Source organism: Sander vitreus, chromosome 10 (genome assembly GCF_031162955.1).
Source record: "Sander vitreus isolate 19-12246 chromosome 10, sanVit1, whole genome shotgun sequence".
Taxonomy (NCBI): domain Eukaryota; kingdom Metazoa; phylum Chordata; class Actinopteri; order Perciformes; family Percidae; genus Sander; species Sander vitreus.
The window spans coordinates 24,942,802-24,964,565 of NC_135864.1; the positions used below are offsets into that span (position 1 = coordinate 24,942,802).

General features: G+C 43.1%; 1 protein-coding gene across 1 annotated transcript; it reads right to left on the reverse strand.

Annotated features, from left to right (window-relative positions):
* Positions 1-7,802: 7,802 nt before the first annotated feature.
* pcdh18b (protocadherin 18b) lies at positions 7,803-21,013 on the reverse strand. The gene is given in 5 exon segments (XM_078261016.1): positions 7,803-9,293; positions 16,556-16,725; positions 17,526-17,581; positions 18,085-19,398; positions 19,400-21,013. Coding segments are annotated over 5 exon segments (3,684 nt in total). The 5' UTR covers positions 20,588-21,013; the 3' UTR covers positions 7,803-8,337.
* Between the last annotated feature and the right edge of the window lie 751 nt (positions 21,014-21,764).

Below are 21,764 nucleotides of genomic sequence, written 5' to 3' on the forward strand. Positions count from 1 at the left end.
CTTGAATGGTATGATTATGATGGTTTCACTTAAGAGCAGTGATCAGTCTAAATGTATATTTTTAGGCTACTTACGTATTCAGTCTAGACTCTCTCTCGCTGTTTTATTGCAGAGCATCCTTGTGTTTAAGAAGTGTGTATAGTATGGTAACTTGACTGTGGCAAGTAAAAACTGTTGGTCGCCAACAGAAGGCATCTGTATAATATTTTCATCTATTGTTGTTGACTGTTAAACACTCCCTCCAATCTGAATTTAAGACAATGTCGTCTGGACAATGTTATGGAACACCAAAAGATATGTACAGTGTAAGGGATGTGTTTTACCATGTGTAATCAATATAAAATATCCCCATGCCCGGGTGATTTCAATCAGAATCAGCTTTAATGGCCAAGAAAGTGTGATCACATACAGGGAATTTAACTCTGGCTTTTTGTTGCTTTCAAGGTACAAAGTAATAGACATGCGTCTAAAAACAAAGCTGAACAAGGCGAACATAAACAGTTTGATACTATGTACAGATATAAGTTGCATATAAAAAAGTTAATGTATACATATACGTGTAAGATAGTAGTAGCCTTGAGTAGGCCACTAGGCGGCATTGCCATTCCTATAACAGATGAAGTTCAGCAATTTTGCTTTCTTTCTACATTACGAGACACCGTAGTTTACACTTGGTCTGTGTAGGTCGCCATGCTTGTTTAAAACTGTATGTACTCCGTTAAAGGTCCTATGACATGCTGCTTTTCGGATGCTTTTATATAGGCCTTAGTGGTCCCCTAATACTGTAGCTGATGTCTATTTCCCGAAATTGCGCCTTGGTGCAGAATTACAGCCACTAGAGCCAGTCCCACAATGAGCTTTCCTTAGGATGTGCCATTTCTGTGTCTGTAGCTTTAAATGCTATTGAGGTGGAGAGAGGGGGGGCAAGGTGGAGGGTGGGGGTGTGGCCTTGACCAGCTTGCAGCTCTATTTCCTCATTGGTGGGCCAATGTGGGCTGCGGGCAAAGCAGAGAAAGGGGAGGTAACCTTTCCCCTTATGACGACATAAAGGGAAGATTCCAGATCGGCCCATCTGAGCTTTCATTTTCTCAAAGGCAGAGCAGGATACCCAGGGCTCGGTTTACACCTATCGCTAAAAAACCTCAAAGTGACATTTTCATGCCATGGGACCTTTAAGGTAAACAATTTAATCTGTGGCCTATACTATAAAAGCGTAAATAAGTATATTGATAACCACCCACTCAGCTCATTTGTTCACACGTTGCTTATTTAAATGTGGAGTTGCAGCTTGTAGGGTCAAATGCTGCAAATTAGTTTTTGTTTTGTTAAGATTATTTTTTGGCCTTTTTCGCCTTTATTTGATAGGACAGCTATGTGAGAGAGAGAGAGAGAGAGAGAGAGAGAGAGAGAGAGAGAGAGAGAGAGAGAAAAAAGACAAGACATGCAGGAAATCGTCACAGGTCAGATTCGAAACCTGGACCTCTGCGTCGAGGTATAAACCTCTCAGTATATGTGCCTGCAAATTAGTTTTATTTACTGGTGTACCAATTGGTTTCGTGTCAAACTATCGTGGCTAGCAGGTGGGCAAACATTAGCTGAGTGATGAATCAGCATTTAAAATGACTTGATAGTTTATTTAATAATTCCTTTTTATGTTGCAAACCTATTCTTTTTAGAGTGCTGTTTTTAATTTAGCTTCGCAGAACTATTTATTTTACACTTATTTTTTTACGTTAGATTGTTGACAAAAAAAAACTGTATGTACTCCATTAAGGGATGATGAAACCAGCCTTTTCTGTGAAAATAAAACCCAACGGTCTCAGCCACAATCTTCAACCCGCCATCCCGTGACCCCTTCTCTCCGCACTTCACCCCTAACATCTAACACAACACAACGCAGTGTACCGCAGCAGTGCCGAGGGGTATCTCCAGGTGGCAGACGCGCAGAGGGATTGGGTTACATACACATGCATACACACACACACGTAAACACACAGCTCTATGAGGATCATAAACAGCAAGAATAGGGCAATGCAAAAGTGCAAATGGTGCTGGAAAAAACAAAGAATTATTAATATAACAGGTTGCTTATATAAATGAGGTAGGTTGTAAATGCTTTTATATATATACACACACATATATATATATACACACACACACACACACACACACACACACACACACACACACACACACAGGTCATATAATTAGAATATCATGAAAAAGTTGATTTATTTCAGTAATTCCATTCAAAAAGTGAAATTTGTATATTATATTCATTCATCACACACAGTGTGATATATTTCAAATGTTCATTTCTTTTAATTGTGATGATTATAACTGACAACTAATGAAAATCCCAAATTCAGTATCTCCGAAAATTAGAATATTACTTAAGACCAATACAAAAAAGGATTTTTAGAAATGTTGGCCAACTGAAAAGTATGAACATGAAAAGTATGAGCATGTACAGCACTCAATACTTAGTTGAGGCTCCTTTTGCCTGAATTACTGCAGCAATGCGTCGTGACATGGAGTCTGTGGCACTGCTCAGGTGTTATGAGAGCCCAGGTTGCTCTGATAGTGGCCTTCAGCTCTTCTGCATTGTTGGGTCTGGCGTATCGCATCATCCTCTTCACAATACCCCATAGATTTTCTATAGGGTTAAGGTCAGGTGAGTTTGCTGGCCAATTAAGAACAGGGATACCATGGTCCTTAAACCAGGTACTGGTAGCTTTGGCACTGTGTGCAGGTGCCAAGTCCTGTTGGAAAATGAAATCTGCATCTCCATAAAGTTGGTCAGCAGCATGAAGTGCTCTAAAACTTCCTGGTAGACGGCTGTGTTGACCCTGACCTCAGAAAACACAGTGGACCAACACCAGCAGATGACATGGCACCCCAAACCATCACTGACTGTGGAAACTTTACACTGGACTTCAAGCAACGTGGATTCTGTGCCTCCTCTCTTCCTCCAGACTCTGGGACCTTGATTTCCAAAGGAAATGCAAAGTTTACTTTCATCAGAGAACATAACTTTGGACCACTCAGCAGCAGTCCAGTCCTTTTTGTCTTTACCCCAGGCGAGACGCTTCTGACGCTGTGTCTTGTTCAGGAGTGGCTCGACACAAGGAATGCGACAGCTGAAACCCATGTCTTGCATACGTCTGTGCGTGGTGGTTCTTGAAGCACTGACTCCAGCTGCAGTCCACTCTTTGTGAATCTCCCCACATTTTTTGAATGGGTTTTGTTTCACAATCCTCTCCAGGGTGCGGTTATCCCTATTCCTTGTACACTTTTTTCTACCACATCTTTTCCTTCCCTTCGCCTCTCTATTAATGTGCTTGGACACAGAGCTCTGTGAACAGCCAGCCTCTTTAGCAATGACCTTTTGTGTCTTGCCCTCCTTGTGCAAGGTGTCAATGGTCGTCTTTTGGACAGCTGTTAAGTCAGCAGTCTTCCCCGTGATTGTGTAGCCTACAGAACTAGACTGAGGGACCATTTAAAGGCCTTTGCAGGTGTTTTGAGTTCATTAGCTGATTAGAGTGTGGCACCAGGGGTCTTCAATATTGAACCTTGTCACAATATTCTAATTTTCTGAGATACTGAATTTGGGGTTTTCATTAGTTGTCAGTTCTAATCATCAAAATTAAAAGAAATAAACACTTGAAATGTATCAGTCTGTGTGGAATGAATGTATACATTATACAAGTTACATACACTTACAAGTTTCACTTTTTGAATGGAATTACTGAAATAAATCAACTTTTTCATGATATTCTAATTATATGACCAGCACCTGTATACTTGACAGATACATGTTTAAATAATACTTTGTAGAAAAATAGTTCCAATAATTTGCCGCAACCTTTGCACAAAATTAGCTGTGTTGTTGATGATTTGTGATGTGTTCATTCTTTTTATTCTTTTTATTATATTTTTATTACCGGTATATCTTTTTATTATGTCATGTTTATAGGCTTTATTGGCGAGACAAAGGCAATGCTCCTGTCCTGGAGGGACAATAAATTGTAGTTTATCTAACTATTTATTTATTTTGTATTCTGTTCAATTCTGTTTTTTTTTTTAGGTTATACATTTTGTGATGTTGATCTGGTGGGATGGACAGTAATGCCCTGGGTGTGTTGATCCTCAGCTGCTGAGAGTGGCCTGGATTTATTCCCTGCAGGCTGTTTCCCAGAAAGCTGCAGGGTGGTGGTTTCTCCTCCAGGGGGCTCTGTCTGGTTGTCTGCTCCTGCTACTCTCAGGTTCCATAGCAGCGTTGGTGCTGCTAGTATTGGTGAATGAATGAATCATTATTTAATTATTGTGTCATGCAGCGGTGGAAGACGTATTCAGATCCTATACTTAAGTAAAATTACTAATACCTCACTGCAAAAACACTGTTACAAGTAAAAGTCCTGCATTGAAAATGTTACTTAAGTAAAAGTATGTAAGTGTCATCAGGAAAATGTAGTTAACATATTAAAAGTAAAAGTACTTTTAACATATTAAGAGTAAATGTACTTGGTTACGTTCCAACACTGTTGTCATGCATAAAAGAAAAAAATGCCCAACCCACATAGGCTTACAAGACATCATTATTAACAGCAAGGGTACCAGATACCAAAATAGCAATGAAAATTACATATTTTAAACAAATAAACCTTGTCGTTTTTCCCATGCTTTAGAGACAAAGGCAGCCAACTTATGTACAGTTAATTTAAACAACCACTCCATTTTGTCGTCATCAGTACACCAAAACTTTTCAGGATTTTGAACAGACATTTCATGATAAGATAGGTGCTCCTAACTCATCATAATAAGGACCATAGAAAACACAATGGGATTCATTCTCAACTTCTCCTAATTCACATACACTGTAAGAAAACAATCCGTAGAATAAACAAATTACCAGTACATTTTTTTGTTAAATTTACAGACAGAATTCTCAAAATGTAAAGTATATCCTCTGTACCTTTAACAGACATTTCTGTTAATCCACAAAGTATATATTCCCATATTTCTACTGACTGTTCTAAGAGTGTAGGTCGCACAACCCTTTAATCTTCTTGGATGTTTGTGAATCTACCAACTTCAAGGGCAACCAGTGGTAGTAGTGATGTGGGTGGTAGGAGCTGGGTGCTGGGTTTACAGTGCACATGGTGAGCCTCTAGGTGTCGCCCATCATCTAGCTGTTAAGGCAACAGAGGAGGGCGGTGACTCCATCTAATCCAACCCCCTCCATGCAACTCCCTGTCTCTCTCCACAGCAGCTATTTCCGTCTGCTTCCACAGCAACTTTCTCCCATAAGCCACCGCACATCCAAGTTATGATCCTTTTGTTTTTGTGAATTCAAGTGGCTCTGAGATTGCTGACAGAATGCAGAGCTCTCTGTGTTCTTCCGGGCTGAGACAACAATCCTGGTTATATCAAGTCATTTAGTGTTTGTGGAAATGCTTAAAAGCATACGCGTATGAGCAGGAGCATGTCGCACAAATTGCAAACACTGACAAGAACCCAAATTTGCTGATGTGGAGATGAAGACTTGTGAGAAGTTTAGTGAAGGGTAAACCTGCCATGTTCTGTTCATTCACAGTGTGTTCATAGACTTTACAGTCTTTTCAAGCTTCATGATATAGAGCAGGGGTCTTCAAAGTTTTTTAAGCCAAGGACCCCTGAACTGAGAGAGAGACGGATCAGGGACCCCGTACTGCATATATTGTATAAAATTAAGTTGCATATTAAACTGGGCCTAGTGCAAAGAATACAAAGCTACTAAAATAAAAATAAACTGTTGTTTTATTGTTAAATGTTGCACAGTAACGTTGGATATTTAGGAATAACTGTATCTGTGGATGACTACCTTACCTATAGGCTAGTAAGCCTATCATCAGTGTGTTTTTTCACAAAAAGACTGATTTATATTTGCTTATAATAATAGGTTGGATTCATGTTAAGACATTTTAATTTTTGAAAAAAACTTTCAAAAGAATTAACAATAATTTGGAAGTCCCCCTGCAGTAACTCTGAGGACCCCCTTTTGAAGATCTCTGCTATAGAGGACATCACAATGTATGATAAACAAGGGCTGCAGCTAATGACTGTGTTCAGTTATATAGCTATTTGTTCAGTTAATTGACTCATTTATTAGTCTATTAAATATAAAAAAAAAACAGTTTAAAAAAAAAGTCTATTAAAAATTCCTAGAGCCCAATGTGACATCATCAAATGTCTAGTCCAAAACCCATAAATATTCAATTTACAATGATATAAAACAGAGACAAGCAGCAAATACTGATATTTGAGAAACCAGAACCAGAGAATCATTCACATGTTCACATTTTGTGTTCATTTTTGATACATTACTGACACAATTAAATGATTATCTAAATTGTTATGTATTGGTTTTCTGAATAATCCGTAAATTGCCTACATGCTGCATAACTGCACATGCAAGTTAATTCATTCTTCCCCTATCCAAGATTTTGTCTTCATTGGTAATGCATTGAAATATTGGCCTGATATGTCGATTTGATGACTAGTTACTTGAAATCTTTTACATGGACCTGATGTGTTGTGTATTATTTCACTTCGTCATTCATTGAGATTGTAAGCAGTAGTTGACAAACTAGTCCATTTATATGCATGCATCCTCTATTTTCTATCTTCATGTTTGACTCCTTTTTGGATGTTGTTGCAGCCTTTGGTTCTACTATTCACGTCGTTACATATTATGAGTTTGATGCCTGATGAATAGGATTGGGCATCGAGAACCGGCACCAACTTGGAATTGTTTAAAAAATTACGATTCCAATGGAATCGTTTCTTTATTGGAATCGTTTGAATTTAGTTTTGACTCCATGCGCAAGTTTTGGTTTCCATAGCGGCCAGGTGCTTGTTGTGTTGCAGCCTTGGAGCATGGTAAGCGGCGCTCTAAAGCGTGACTGAAAAAGCCCGGTAAAACTGTAAATCACTATTGACTCAAAATAAAAATGTCCTCTTATCTGTGAAATGAGTATGGGACCCATTTCAACTCCACCCCTCAAAGAATCGGAATCAGAATTGTTAAAGCTATAGTGCGTAGTTTCTGCCGCCCCCATGAGGAATTCTAAGTAATGACAACAAAACTGTCTGAGCATCCACATGATACAAGCCTTCCGTGACAGCGCACCACCCCCCCTCCTCCACACAGTTACTAGTAACGGAGGATTAAAAAAACATGATGGACTCTTCAGAAGAGGTCATTATCTTCACTTGAGCTTCAGCGCGCAAAAGTCGCCGGATGACACAATCTTCTGAACATTCAACATATGTCTCAACATCAACAGCCATACTGAGAAGTACAGAGAGAGTTGTGTGGAGCTGATAATCTTAATTAGCTTTGTAGCAACTCATTTGGCAATGGCTTGAATATAACGGATGTTCATTAATATCAAAAAGTTATGCACTAAAGCTTAACGGGAGACACCACAGGTGAATAGGGAAAATATTTTAACTAACAGATATCACCATGAAACTTCCCCAGTTGATTACTTTAAATTAAGACAATAATTTTTTTGCATGTATAATTATGCAAATGAGGCATTGTCTAATTAAATACAGTATGTGCTAATTTGCATAAATAATGGTGTTGCAATACAAAACATTATTGTTTTGCACTTCTTTTAGAGTGAAGTCATGTTCATGTGAGATCCTACACATACACTTTCTTGGTTATACGACACATAAAATACTATAGAAGCTGCCAGTACCACAACAAAACTCAAATATAAACCACAGACACCGGAATAATATTTGTGTATTATTTTTATTTGAGTACTGTCCCCTTCCCCACAATAATCCACAAAGACACGTGTCCATTAATTCACTGATATATTCATGTATACATATCATAGTGACAAATAAAAAAGAATCACAATACAAAAGACAATTTAAATATGTAGAATGTCGATCGCATGTCAAAGTCTTGATTCAACGTTGTTTTTACTCAACATGCATTCAAAATATAAAAAATAGACTTTTATGTTATGTTTATATACACTTTTTTTTTTATAAATATAAGTATACAAATGTATTTTTAAAATACAAAGATAAATACAGTCACATAGTGTACATTGTGTACCGAACCAGCAATTACAAACAATTTTTTTGGATATTTAGCATTCACAAAACACAATTATTACATTAGAAATGCAACTTTAACGACAATTGCAGGTCTTGTTTTTTGTCTTTACTTTCCCCATCTTTCTCTTTGCCACCCGTAGATCCTTACTTTTTATTGGCAAGAAACAGTCAGTGGGGTGGTGAATAAATTAAAGAGGATACGAAACAGGAAGTCTAGCTCTGCCGGACATCCTGTAAGAGTTTGTTGATCTCGGCCACCAGCTCGCTGGCGTCCACCAGCTCGTGTCGGCTGTCGCTGCGTTTGCCCTGAAAGTGGCTGAGCACAGAGTCAAAATCGTCCTCCTCATAGTTCTCCGGGATCTCCTCCATGGCCGGCAGCCACTTGGAGGAGGGCCCGGGGAGCGCCACCGGCACTGGCACAGGCGCGGGGGACGGCTGCACCAGAGTGGGGCTGACCAGTGCCGTGAGAAGGGGGCTGCTGTGGGGTTTGGAGGTGTGGCCGCTGTTCTGGGGGCTGTTTTTGGGTGCCTGCAAGCCCTTGTGGCTGCTGCTCTGGGAGCCAAGCTTGGTGCTGGGTTTCAGGGTGTGGTAGCTGCCCCCCTGGTGGTGGCCAGATGGGCCGATGCTGCTGCCCGGGTTCTGGAAGTGGGTGTTGGCGGCCCAGGCTGCCACGCCCTGCTGGTGGACGGAGGGATTGGGTTTGCCAGGGAGATGGCCCCTCCTGCGATCCAAAGATCCAGTCATGGGTACCACCACCCCGCTGAGACTAGTCCCCTTCTGGTTCTCATTGACCTGGACGTACGAGTCCAGACCCTGGGGTAGCAAGCGCTGGAACACACTGCTCATCTCTGACAGCAACGACGTGGTCCCGCACAAGTCTTCGTCCCTGGCCTCGCCCCCAGCGTCCCCTCGCTCCTCCTCGTCTCCACCGTCCTCACCTCCAAGGTCCTTGCCAAAGGTGGAGAAGCTCTGGTTCCGGGCAGGGCCGGCGTCGGTGCACGGCTGCGGGGTCTTTTCCTGGGAGAGGTCGGTTGCTTGGCGGCCTTCTTCTCCAGGGATGTAGAGGTTGCTGCGGTAGTCGGAGGACGAGGCCGGGGAGGCCAGGGGGGGCATCCAGCACTGATCTGAGTGACCCAGGACACGACACTCCTCCGTGCAGTGCCTCATAGCTGCAAGAAAAGACATAAATACTCATAAGTAATCACAAATAATGAGCTGTGATGCAGCGAAAAGCACAAAATCCAACTAGAACCAGAGAATGTTTGTCACCTTTGGTTGATTAATCAACTGAAACCATTAATTGCCTAATTGTTTCAGCTGCATTGACTGCAGTCCCGTGAAAACAGTGGACCTCCATATTTGGTGATTTCAGAAGTGTTCAGACAAACTGAAGGATTTAATTCTATTTTATGGGCTTATGAAATCCTCCCCATTGCTTAGGCTAAAAGAAAATCATTTAAAACCCCATTAATAATGTTTCAAATGTTTTGTCAAGGCTGTTTTCTTGAAAAGTTGACGCTTTGAACGTAAAGCATTTGGTCATTATGCACATTATATCTAATTGAGTGGTCACATCCAGCATAGTGTTTATATTAGCTGTATCTTGCAGAAAACACTCAGGGATGTCAGAATTTTATGTGTATGTACTTTTTTTTTTCATGTTGGAAGAAAAACAACCACAAATCTGATCACAAAATCAAAGAGCTGCAAAGATGATTGCTGTCAGTTTTGTCTTTTGCCATCCAGCTAATATTTGCCTGCCTCTCCTCAGGTGTTTGTGCCGTGCTGTCACTGGAAACACGGTTGAAATCTTCCCCTAATTAGTCTGAAAGGCTCTCTGCAGGAGCACCGCCTGCTACAGTACCTTCCAATGTATTTACCACAGAGAGACAATTTCAGCGAGGCCGATCAATGCCTATTACCCATTCAAAATAACTCCTCCTTTAAAAGCCCTGCATTTTTCCCTTTCAAGTCCCTCTTTTCAATATTAAATCTTCAAATAGAAACTCTCTGAAGAATAAATTATACGAATCAAATATGCCAACTTAAAGCCTTCATTAAAGGAGTGCAGCGTTTTTGAGTCCTGCTATTGAGGGACTTCATTATCCCCTCATTAACATGAAAGGAACATTTATAATACATCTTAGAGCAGATGAAAAGTACATTTGGGTGCACTGAAAGGGGAAAAAAACAGTGCGGGGGCAGCGGCAGATTGGGTGCTCTGCTGATGAAAGGATGAAAATGAAAGATTTAACCCAACTGATTTGTGTGTAAAAATGAAAGAAAGAACATGTCAGGCAAACATTAACTGAAAGCCAGCCCGTCTGTCTGACTGTAGTGTCAATTCAGCTGACTTACTGACTGATTCCCTTGCCAATAAATTATCAGACTAGTTTTATTCAGAACTATAGACTGGAAGGCTCGCTGCCCATAATGTCTTTGTTTACTTCAGAGCTTTTCTTAAGCAAATGTTATCCCTGATAAGAAGCAATGGGAGGGAGCAGTTACCACTGAGCAGGGGGAAACCCAGTAAGTATTGGCAGTGAGATTTAGGCTACATTTACATTGCTAAGTTTTGGTTTTTAAGCGGAGTTTTGAGCCAAAAACGATCTCCGTGCACACAAGTGTTTTTAGCTCTAGTAGAAGAACTAATCTCCATTTAAACTAACACGCCCAAACCTCATATCTCATCAACATTCTTGTATACTGGGCATAAACAGGAGGCAGCCTGTTGCTGGTAGTTACCATGGTAACGTTAGTAGCTCAGTCTCAGAAAACGAGACGTTGTGACCAATAAGACCCAATCAGGCGGAGAAACGAGGGCGTTAGTGTCGTTGTTGCCAAAGGTCTCCGTTAGCGGCCGTTGAGACTGCAACACAACTCCGCAGATTCCAAACCAAAATGGGTCAGAAGTGTTTCCAAATGTCTCCGGTTTAGGGGCTCGGAAACGCCAGAGCAGGGGGAATGAGAGGGGGAAATGTAGCAGAAGATATTCGTTTTTTAAACAAAAACGTAGCAATGTTAATGTAGCCTTAGACTACACTGAGCACTACAATGTGAGGACATATTCAAAGGGACGTTCCAAAGATTTATAATGGTAGTTCTGTAAAGTTGGAGTGATTTTGGAAGACAAAGAATGGATATTATCCACACTAAGATATTATACAACATATTACACAGGCTGAGTCGAAGGCTACTCCTCACAAGCCGTAAACTGACTTTGACATATACAGTAGTGATTGTAGTGTAGTACAGTACAATATTTTTTAATCAATGTGATCATGGCCAAACTGTTCTCGCTCTGACTTCTTTACATCAGCGTCTGTGGATGAGACGCCCACTTCTATTTGGGATACTGGCAAAGGACCATAGACCAAGGAGACCTTGTATATTTCTTTTGGTCTTAAAAATGTCCTCAATTCAAAAATGTGTGTTGCTATTCTGTCTTTAAATACAAAAAAAGTACAGTGGGTTAAGGGTTTTTCGGTCAGACCTGCTATAAAGTGTACAAATACCCTCAGATTTGTAAAATGAATTGTATTATGTAGAAGTATGTAGCTACATTTACAGACAAAATAGATAGTTGGCGCTGTGGGAATAGCCAGGATGTTTAATGTTTAATTTGTGCACTACTTTAGTGTCTGATAGGAAGTAATCATAAGCATAGCTCCATTTCCTGTAGAGCCAATGTTAAGTTTGTTCTGTCTAAAAATAAAAACTGAAATGATTTTTTGTCCAAGGTGTTTTTTTTTTTTTTTTGGTAGTGTAGTTTCGGTTTTTCTTGAAGGCTTTAGATTCATTCCGTTTCAGGTTTACTGCTTATTTACGTCTTTGGTGTATCGTGTGTTTACTAGTGATGGTCAAATGAAGCTTCGTGAACCACTGTCTTTATTTTCTGAGCCCACTAGATGGCGCTCTCTGTTCAAAGAAAAAGGTTAAAGGAATGGCATTTCAGTGTGTTTTCAACCCTTTGTTGAAGAGAGAGCGCCATCTAGTGAGCTCAGAAAATAAAGACAGTGGTTCACGAAGCTTCATTTGACCATCACTAGTGTTTACTAACCCTGATCTGGATAGGTTGCGGCTCCTTCCGTTGGGATTGATGCGCTAGCTAAGGATAATTAACCCCACCTGTGTAGTATTGGTTGTGTATCATTAAACCCACCTGTGTGTGGAGTATTGTTTGTATTTGCCTTTGCACACGCTATTGTACGTCGTGTGGCAATAAAAAGCATTAAGTTGGAGTGCCATCCCAGTAACTTCATTTATGATTATCCACATTTAGGATCCAGCCCCCAGCCTTCAAACTTTTCCAAGTGTCTATGTGAGTTGAGCGCGTCCAGTCCTATTTTTATAAAATTAATTGTTCAAATAAGCTAGTTCACTTTATTTATTTTATATAACTTTAATGTCCGCGTGTGTTAGTACAGAATTTGAGTGGTTAGCCTAGCTTAGCATTCGGACAGGAAGGAAAATAGCTTGGCTTGTCTATAGTGATTAAAGTAACCTGTAAAGTTCCCTAATTAGCATGTTATATCTTGTTTGTTTGATCAGACAGACATTTCTTTTTTAAACAGCCATCTGGGCTTTTAGGAGGAATTAATCATTCTTGACAAACAACTGTCTGGCTTGGATATATAGCATGGGTGGACAGATTCGGTCAGTGAGCACAGCTTTTGCTTTAGGCCTCTCTCTCTATTTTTGAACTTAAAGAGTTAGGGTTGCAGTTCCCCCCCCTGCTTCCAGTCGTTATGCTAAACTAGGCTAACCACATCCTGACCCTCTAAAAGAAAGCAAATAAGTGTATTTCCCAAGGAGTCATATCATTTTGGCAAAAAGAAAAAAAGCTAAATAAGGAGCAGAGATGCTCTCATACATATCTTTTAATTCCTTAGATAAATGTAATGTTTTCTTAAAGGGTTCTTAAGGCATTTGAAGCCTGGAGTTACATTCCCTAGTGCTATACTGTATACCATCTTCTGCATCTAGATTGGGCTACAAACAAAGACTTTCTACCTCATTCTTCCCTTTGTGCAGGGAGGGCTAACATTTCCAGCCATAATGACAGGGCACCGACTAAACGCTGCTCGAAATCACCCATGCTGCACTGGACACGGGGGCGGGAGGCGGGTTGAACGTACAGAAGGAGAAAGGTGAGCTTTGAGATGTAATTATGCTCTTCAGGGCTTAATCACGAGCGCAACTTGGCGCCGACTCCATAGCAACTATTCGTCACATGGCAATTAAATGCCTCCTTTTCATCGGAGGAGCATAAGGGCTTCGGTTTGGACGGCTGAAAGTGAAGGCTTGAATGTGGGAAAGAAGGAGAGTGACTAACGAGCAGAGCTACGAAGGAAGGGAGGGAGGGAGAAGGTGTTAGTGAAGAGATTGTCTGCCCGTCTGGGTCGACTTTAATTGGGATGTAGCTCAAATGCAGTGTCGAGTGATGGCTGTGTGGGAAGATGGCTGGATAGAAGCGGGAGCTCTGGGAGGAGAGTGATGGCGTGATAAAACAAGCTGCGGCCGCTTGCAACCTGGGTGACGTTTGCGACAGGCTGAGAGACTTTTAGAGGGTGTGACCGAGTGCTAGGTGGGTAGAATATTTCGAAGTCGGTAGGGTCAATCAATGTTCAACGAGTGTTCAAAGTTCTTCCTTGTTAACTGCTAACTGTGGAGAGGAGGGAAACTGCATGCAGTGAGACAGTAGGGAGAAGAGATGGGTGGCTGATGGTGGCTGCAAAGGAGGATCAGTTGAGCTATCTGGAGAGATAGCTCAAGAACTTCACGACAGTGAGGTGAAACTCTGTGGTTGAGTACGTTCAGTATCATTCACAAACCTCCAAGGCCGATGCACATGCAACCACTTGTAATGCAGAACGAAAAAGGCATGCCGACATAGCTCAAACATTGTTATGCTAACAGGCACAGAGTGAAGTATGGCATTTTTGCTATGGATTTCTCAACCTGTTGTGGCCTGTTTATGGGTCACAAAGTTTGTATGGTCCCAGCAATAGCCTTGTCACTTGGTCAATTGGATTTGTGTATGGCATCCTGTTTTTGCATTCTGTTTTCAGGAGTATGGAGGGAACATAATGGGACACCCTGGTAGCTCACCTGGTAGAGCGTGTGCCTCAAGTACCAAGGACCAGGGTTTTAATCCGACCTGTGGCCCTTTGCTGCATGTCTTTCCCCTCTCTGTCCTGTCTACAACTGTTCTAATGCCCAAAAAGTCATCTTAAACAATAAATAATTGAAAGATAAACTTAGAATTTATATACGCAAGTTCAGGTATCGGAATCGGGGGGAAATGGTGTTGAAACATAGTCCATAGTCAAATCCATAGTCCTCGCTCCGTGTAAAATGTCTTCTTAAGTTCAGCTGTAGCTAATAGGTGCTTTCCGACCGGATAGTACTTGTACTTTTTAGAGAAAAAGTACACTTCTAAGCAGTTCTAAGAACTACTCTCCCCCAAAATCTTTTGGGGGAGAGTAGGGACTGGTAGGAGGGGTAAGGGAGTGACGCAAGCACTGCAACAGTCTTTGCCGGTGAGCCGCAGGACACGCTTGTGGAGTTTAACTCCGAAAAGACAGTTAACCACAGGTTCCCGTTAATTATAATTACTTATTTACGAGAGCGGTCTGAGAGACCTCCAGCTCACAGCGAGGTGTCTGAGCATGACTGGCCGAGCGACGCGCTAGAGGCTGGGGCATGCGCCTGCTGGCTGTCGCCTGAAAGATGGTGAAAATTGTTAAAAATGTCCCGTTGTTGGTTGTTGCTCTGTCTGCAAGTTCCGAGTTGGCAGTGGGCGTGACTTATAAGTTCGACCAATCAAGTACACCTAGGAAAAGGGAAAAGGGAAAAGACCCTGTTCTGAAGTAGGAGCTAAAAAAGTACGCTACTGAGGCCAGAGGAACTTAAAAATCCCCAAATTTTTCCTGTCGGAACACGACGAAAAAAATGTTCTAGGAACGCTTAGTTCTAAGAACTGCAAAAATCCCTCCGGTCGGAAAGCCCCTAATGTAAGGCTTCAGAATCAATATCAAGAAGGCATCTTCCAAATTGAATTTAGTTTTGTACAAGACCCCGTCTCTATCTCCAGGGACACTGAAACACTGCTAGAGCAGTCCCAGTTTCAAAAGGCTGTAACTTTGGTAGACATCCACCTGATTTGTGTAACTCAGACTGCTGAACCTTTGCCTGAACTTTGGAATGCCTTTTTGCACAGAATGAGGACTGTGGATGTTGTCCCATGTCCCTTACATTGGGACTGTGCCATAAAGGGAACCATAGGAAGAATGATTGCAGCAACCAATAACTCTATTACTGTTTATGTATTTAAATTGAGTATCGTATTAAGAAAGTCTTAAAAATTTAGAAACATATCCTTTAAGATGTATAATTCAAAACTATATGTTTGATCCTTTTATTAAAAATGTATTGAAGACAGTGGAAGAAATGTGCCACAACCTCTAGATGGGGTTGCTACGCCATTTTCAAAGATTCAAGAAAGACATGGTGGACCAGTGTTTGCTCAGAGTAGAGGACCTATACTTATTGACCATCTTGTAAAATGGATGGAATCATTTATTACACTGAATAGATAGGTTATTGTAAATTGTTTGGAGCTGAGTGATTAGTTGATTACTCAATTTGTCAATCAACAGAAAATTAATTGGCAACAGCTGAAGTAAAAATACCCAACATTTGCTGGTTCCAGCCTCTAAAATGTCAGGTTTTTCTGCTTTTCTCCATCTCTACATGAACGTAAACTGAATATCTTTGGGTTTGGAACTGTTAGAGACATCATCTTGGGATCTGGAAACCCGTCATGGGCATTTTTCACTATTTTCTGACTTTTATAAAGCAATCCATTAATTAACTACTTGACAAAGTACATTATTTAGCAGATTTAATAATTTGAAATAATTCTCCTTCAACTCTCAAAATGTTCCTGTTAAATTTATTGAATACAGTGTAAGGTTGTTTTTTAAACCTACATAGAACTGCACAGTCTAATCGAGTAATCGATTAGCTGTCAATCGGTTTGAGTAATTTTTTTATATAATTGATCTGATTCCAGCTTCTCTCATCTGTGACAGTAAACTGAATATCTTTGAGTTGTGGACAAAACATGACATTTGAGAACGTGATATTGGGCTTCGGGAAACGTGTTTCACCATTTTCTGACATTTTAGAGACCAAACAACTAATTGAACAATCAAGAAACTAATCGATAGACTAATCGACAATGAAAATAATCTTTAGTTGCAGCCCTGAACCTACAGCACACAAGGATTTTATGAACGGATGCATTGCAAAAACTGATGAAAGACTGAAGTTGGGATTGACAACTATGATAAGACAGAAAGGGGTTGGTGATGGGATATGAAGGGAGGGTTTGTGGCGTGTGCTGGATGGGTGGCCAGGGGTGTACCTGCATGCGTTCTGTGCTGGCCATCAGGGGCATATATCTCAGTAAAGCCCTCACCAAGGAGCCGGTCCAAGGGTGACTCCCTGCCAGGCTCGTAGTCGCTGTCCCCTGCCTCACTGTCTCCACGGCCGCTGTCCTTCAGACTGAACTTATCCATCTCATTCAGGGCATATCTGCACACAGAGACAGACAGAACATTTGATACTTTCCTCATAGAGGACTGGCTGGTCATTGACAAGGGCTGGGTATCGTTCAAAAATGTCGATACCGGTAGCGATAACAATACCGTGACTTTGATAACGGTTCCTAAATGATACTTTTTTCGATACCAATGTTATAAAACAAAAATAAATAACAACATTACGGCACAAATCGTTTTATGTATTTTTCTGCTCCTACTACGTCAGCCGTCTCGTAGAGTTCTTCTTGCGTGTTTCTACAACGTGTAACGTTAGGCAGCCAATCACCATCATTATTAGATCTTGGTAGAAGCATGCTGCATGCTTATTGGCTCACTGACGCTGATGAGATTTACTCCTTAGTTATTGAAATTGGGTATTGAATGACGAGGCATTTTTCAATACTCGATACTTTAGAGGCAATTCGGTCGCTGCCTAAAATTTATTGAATTCGGTACCCAGCCCTATCGTTGACAATACTATTATGAAATAGTTAAGGGAATGCCATGCTACTGATAGATAATAAGGTGCCCAGAGAGGCAGAGAGCGCTCTGCAGGAGAGGTTTTACATAAAATTATGCAAATGTGAAGTTATTGAGCATACAGTTTGACACTAAACCAAAATGCTACTGGATATGGATTTAAGAGACTATGTGAAAGTACTGACAACATACAAAAACATGTGGAAATTATATTGTAGAGGTGTACAATATGTGTATCACTTGTTTTTGACCTTACTTCTGCCAGTGTCTGACAATAAAGGTTTTGAAAACATCGTTGAGTGTGTGCGTTACCTGTAGCTCCGGGTGTATTTGTTGCCTCTGAAGCTTGGTCGTGGCTGGTACTGGCCCTGATGGAGCATGGACAGAAGCTGTGAGACTTGCTACAATCCCAAGAGAAACAAAAAAAAACAAAAAAAACAAAAAGAAAAAAGAAAAAAAAGGAAAAAATGAAGAGGGGAAAATGAATGGAGTCAAACAAGCAAGGCCACAAGACAATGTTTTTTTTGGGGGGGGGGCATTGTGGGGACGGGGGGAAGGGTGAGGGATGGGGCATGACAATTGTGACTTGCTCCTGAATGTGATGATCAACAAAAACACAACACAAACAGCTGAGGGTAACAGAATATGTTCAATCTGATCAATCTGGAACAAATACTGAATAACAGACACACAAAGTGCATAGAATATGATTTTGCATACAAATATTGCAAGTGGATTATCTTTTGGTGCATTATTGATTCGTAAAACACATAGAGCTGAATGTTTATGCACAAACAGCAATCATGATGACAGAGCATCTAGGTTTGAAATCAAGTTAACTAAAAGCATGACAGAAACTGAATTGTCTCACCTCTACAGGAGGGGTGGCGTGGGCCAGCTCTAGTGCAAAGTTCTCCGGCACATGATTGGAGGAGATGGTGACCAGGCTGTTGAGCGACTGACGGCTGTGATGGCTCTGCCTGCTCCCCAGGGTGCCCCTCTCAGGTGTAGGGGAGGCTGAGGGGGAGCGCGGGTGGGCCCGCACCGGCAGAGTCCCATTGACGGTTGGGACCAGGGTGATATCTGCCTTGTGGATCTGCCTGGCGGGCTTCTTGGGGTGGTTCTGGTAGCTGTTCTCCGCCACACGACAGTTGTAGTTGTGTCTGGGGTCTTTCTTTTCGCGGTTGCAGCGGGCGGTGGCAAACAACACCATGACGATGAGCAACAGAGCGCAAACAGCGCCCAGAGAGATGATGACGATGAGGGAGAGATCCAGCGGCGCCTGGCTGGAGCCAGTGGGGTAGAGCGGGGGGAGGATGTCCATATTCTCCTGCAGGGAGAGCCTGAAGAGGGCACCTGTGAGCAGCCGAATGGTGCCCCTGTCCTGCACTTCCACCCTGATCTCCATCACGTCCCGTGGAGCCTGCACCAGGCTGGCGTTGGTCCTGAGCTCACATCGCCGGGCGTCCATCACAAACAGCCCATCCTCATTGCCAGCGACAATGGTGCAGCTCACTTCTCCATTGGCGCCGGCGTCGCGGTCTGTGACTTTGAGCGCGGTGATTAGCTGACCGGGCGATGCGTACTTCCACACCGGTAGCTCGGCGGTGTGGTTTCGGAGGGACGGGGAGTGAATGATGGGCGCGTTGTCGTTTTCATCCAGAACAGTCAGCAGGACGGTGGTGTTGGTCGTCAGCACTGGGTTTCCCCCGTCGCGTGCCTGCACGGTGAAGGCGATCCGGCTGACGTCTTCATGGTCAAAGCTGCGTAAGGCGTAGATGGCGCCATTGGAAGGGTCAATGGTGACGTAGGTGGAGATGGGGCTCCCCTGCACCAGAGCATCTAGGACGGTGTAGGTGACCTGGCCATTGGTGCCCAGGTCTGGATCGGAGGCCACCACGGTCATCAGGTAGGCTCCGGGAGAGTTGTTCTCGGATTTGAAGACCTCGTAGCGGCTCTTTTCGAAAGACGGAGGATTGTCGTTTTCGTCCAGCACCTGGACGGTGAAGTGTTTGATGGTGGAGAGGCTGGGGGAGCCCCTGTCCTCGGCTATGACCGTCAGACTGTACTCTGACCTCTTCTCCCTGTCCAGTGAGACATTGGTGAGGATCATGTAGTTCTTCTCGTAGGTCTTCTGGAGTCTGAAGTGGCCGTGGCCGTGTAGCCTGCACACCACCTCGCCATTGAGCCCCTGCGTCGCTGTCGTCCACGCGTACCAGAGCTATGAAGGTGTCCACTGGGGCACCCTCTGAAATGTATGCCACTTCCTCTTTGCCAGGCGTCATCAGGTTGATGTTTATCTCAGGTTTGTTGTCGTTTACATCCGCCACCTTCACCACAATTTTGCAAAGTCCAGGAATGGAATTAGGGCCTAAGTCGTGGGCCTGAACATCCAGCTCATAGGAGGCAGTGGTTTCAAAGTCCACTTTTTTAATAAGAGTAATGTGGCCATTTTCTGGGTTTATCTTAAATGTTTCCAAGATCTTTGGAGAGACGTGACTGCTGAAAGAGTATACTATTTTCCCATTAGTGCCCTCGTCCGGATCTGTGGCGTTTAAATCAATGATCAGAGTCCCTAGGGGGGAGTTTTCCAGCAAATTGATGATATAAGCCTGCTCATCAAAGGCTGGGCTGTTGTCGTTGGAATCCGAGATGCTGATCTTGAGCAAAGTGGAGCCAGACTTTGGGGGCACGCCGTTATCCGAGGCCGTGAGCTGCAGCTGGTAGCTGGACTGCACCTCCCTGTCCAAGTCCCTCATCACCACCAGCTCTGCGTACTTGGCCCCGTCCGTCCGGGTCCTTACGTCGATCTTGAAGAAGTTATTGGGCGTTAGGGAATATGTGTGCAGGGAGTTTTCCCCGACGTCCGCGTCCATGGCGCCGTCCAGCGGGACGCGCGTCCCCACGGATGCGCTCTCGGAGATCTCGATGGGTACGATGGCGCGGGAGAAGTGCGGCGAGTTGTCGTTTATGTCCAGCACTTCCACCTCCACATGGAACAGCTGCAGGTACTCCGTCGGGAGTGTCACCACGTCGAATTCAATCGAGCAGTTGGAGTTTTTCTCGCAAAGCTTCTCGCGGTCGATTTTGGTGCCAATGCTGATCTCCCCGTCCTCCTCTCGGACAGACAGGAACGGCGTACTCCCCCGCTGCATAGCGCGGAACCGAAAGGTCAGGGAACTCGGCAGTTTGGACAAAACCCCGGCTACATCTTCCTTTAACCGTGCAATAACCGTGCCCACTTTCTGCTCCTCGTAAACTTTATATTTCAAAGTCTTACCGGTTGCGCCGTGCACAAGCGCGACCAAAAGCAGTAGTTTGAATGGTGCCGAAGAGAATATATTTCCTTTGGTTTGGAACATTTTTGCCCTCATCTTCTGTGCGCACACTGTGGTGATTACTTCCACAGAGGGGGGGAAATCCTGGGGGGAGAGAGGGAATAGATGTCTTCTCAGACGTCTGGCATGTTAAATCCTCCGCTGCTGCTGCTCACTGTCGCAAAGAAAACTCCGCAAAATAGATTAAAAAAAATAAATAAATAAATAAATAAATAGATAGATAGATAAATAGGCTGTGTTAGTAAACTGTCCTTTTTGGAAAAGAATTGCACACAAAAAGCAGAACTGTGGCGTTATCCTTGTAGACAGATCTGTTGCACGTCTCCCCGTGAGTGTGCGCGCCTGTGAATGAGAGTGTATGTCCCGGCGAAGAAAAGACGCAGCTTTCTCCCAGTCTGTGTGTGAGAGTGAGTGAGCGAGAGAAAGAGGAGGGAGTCTGTGTGTGTGTGTGTGTGTGTGCGCGCTCCCTGCTTCGTGCGCTCTGTTCTCTGTTGCCTCTCCAGTCTCTCTCTCTCTCTCTCCGCCCGCCCCGCACCCAAACTGCGTCTCTTTTCCACACACAAAAACACTCCACCCCCCCCGCCACACACACACACACACACACACACACACACACACACACACACACACACACACACCTCTTCCACTCCCTCGCCCCCTCTGCTCCTAAATCACCAGAATGGCCTCCTTCAAGCAGCACAGGAGGGACTATTGATGGGAGCCCCGTTTCTCTCCCCCACCTCACTCCCTCCACAGCACAGAAGAGACATCCACAGTATCGAAAGTGTGCCACAACAATGGGCCAGAGGAGGAAATATTCTGGGCTCAGCCACCTTTCAACACAACCACACACTGACCCGCGGCAGACTTACATTGTTATGGTTGCGATTCACAACGTGTGCCAACTCGGGTCTTTTGTCAGGCGTGCGTAAAACGCCAAGTTGTCCCTCTCAGAATAATAATGCCACGGGGAAGGAAACATGCCCATGCCTCAGAGGTGGTTATGAGTCCGGGGCGCACACTTTAAACCCAAAAGTATATGAATAAAATCCCGTAATATCACTTTTACCATTGTTGGTTATATTTTCTTTTTGCGGCCCACGAGACAGCTCTCTCCATCAGTTGAATCAATGCCACTACATCTGAATTTACACCTGGCTGTTTGCTGACCGAGCAAGTGTATCCATCTTTAAATGAAGACCTGACAAGTCTC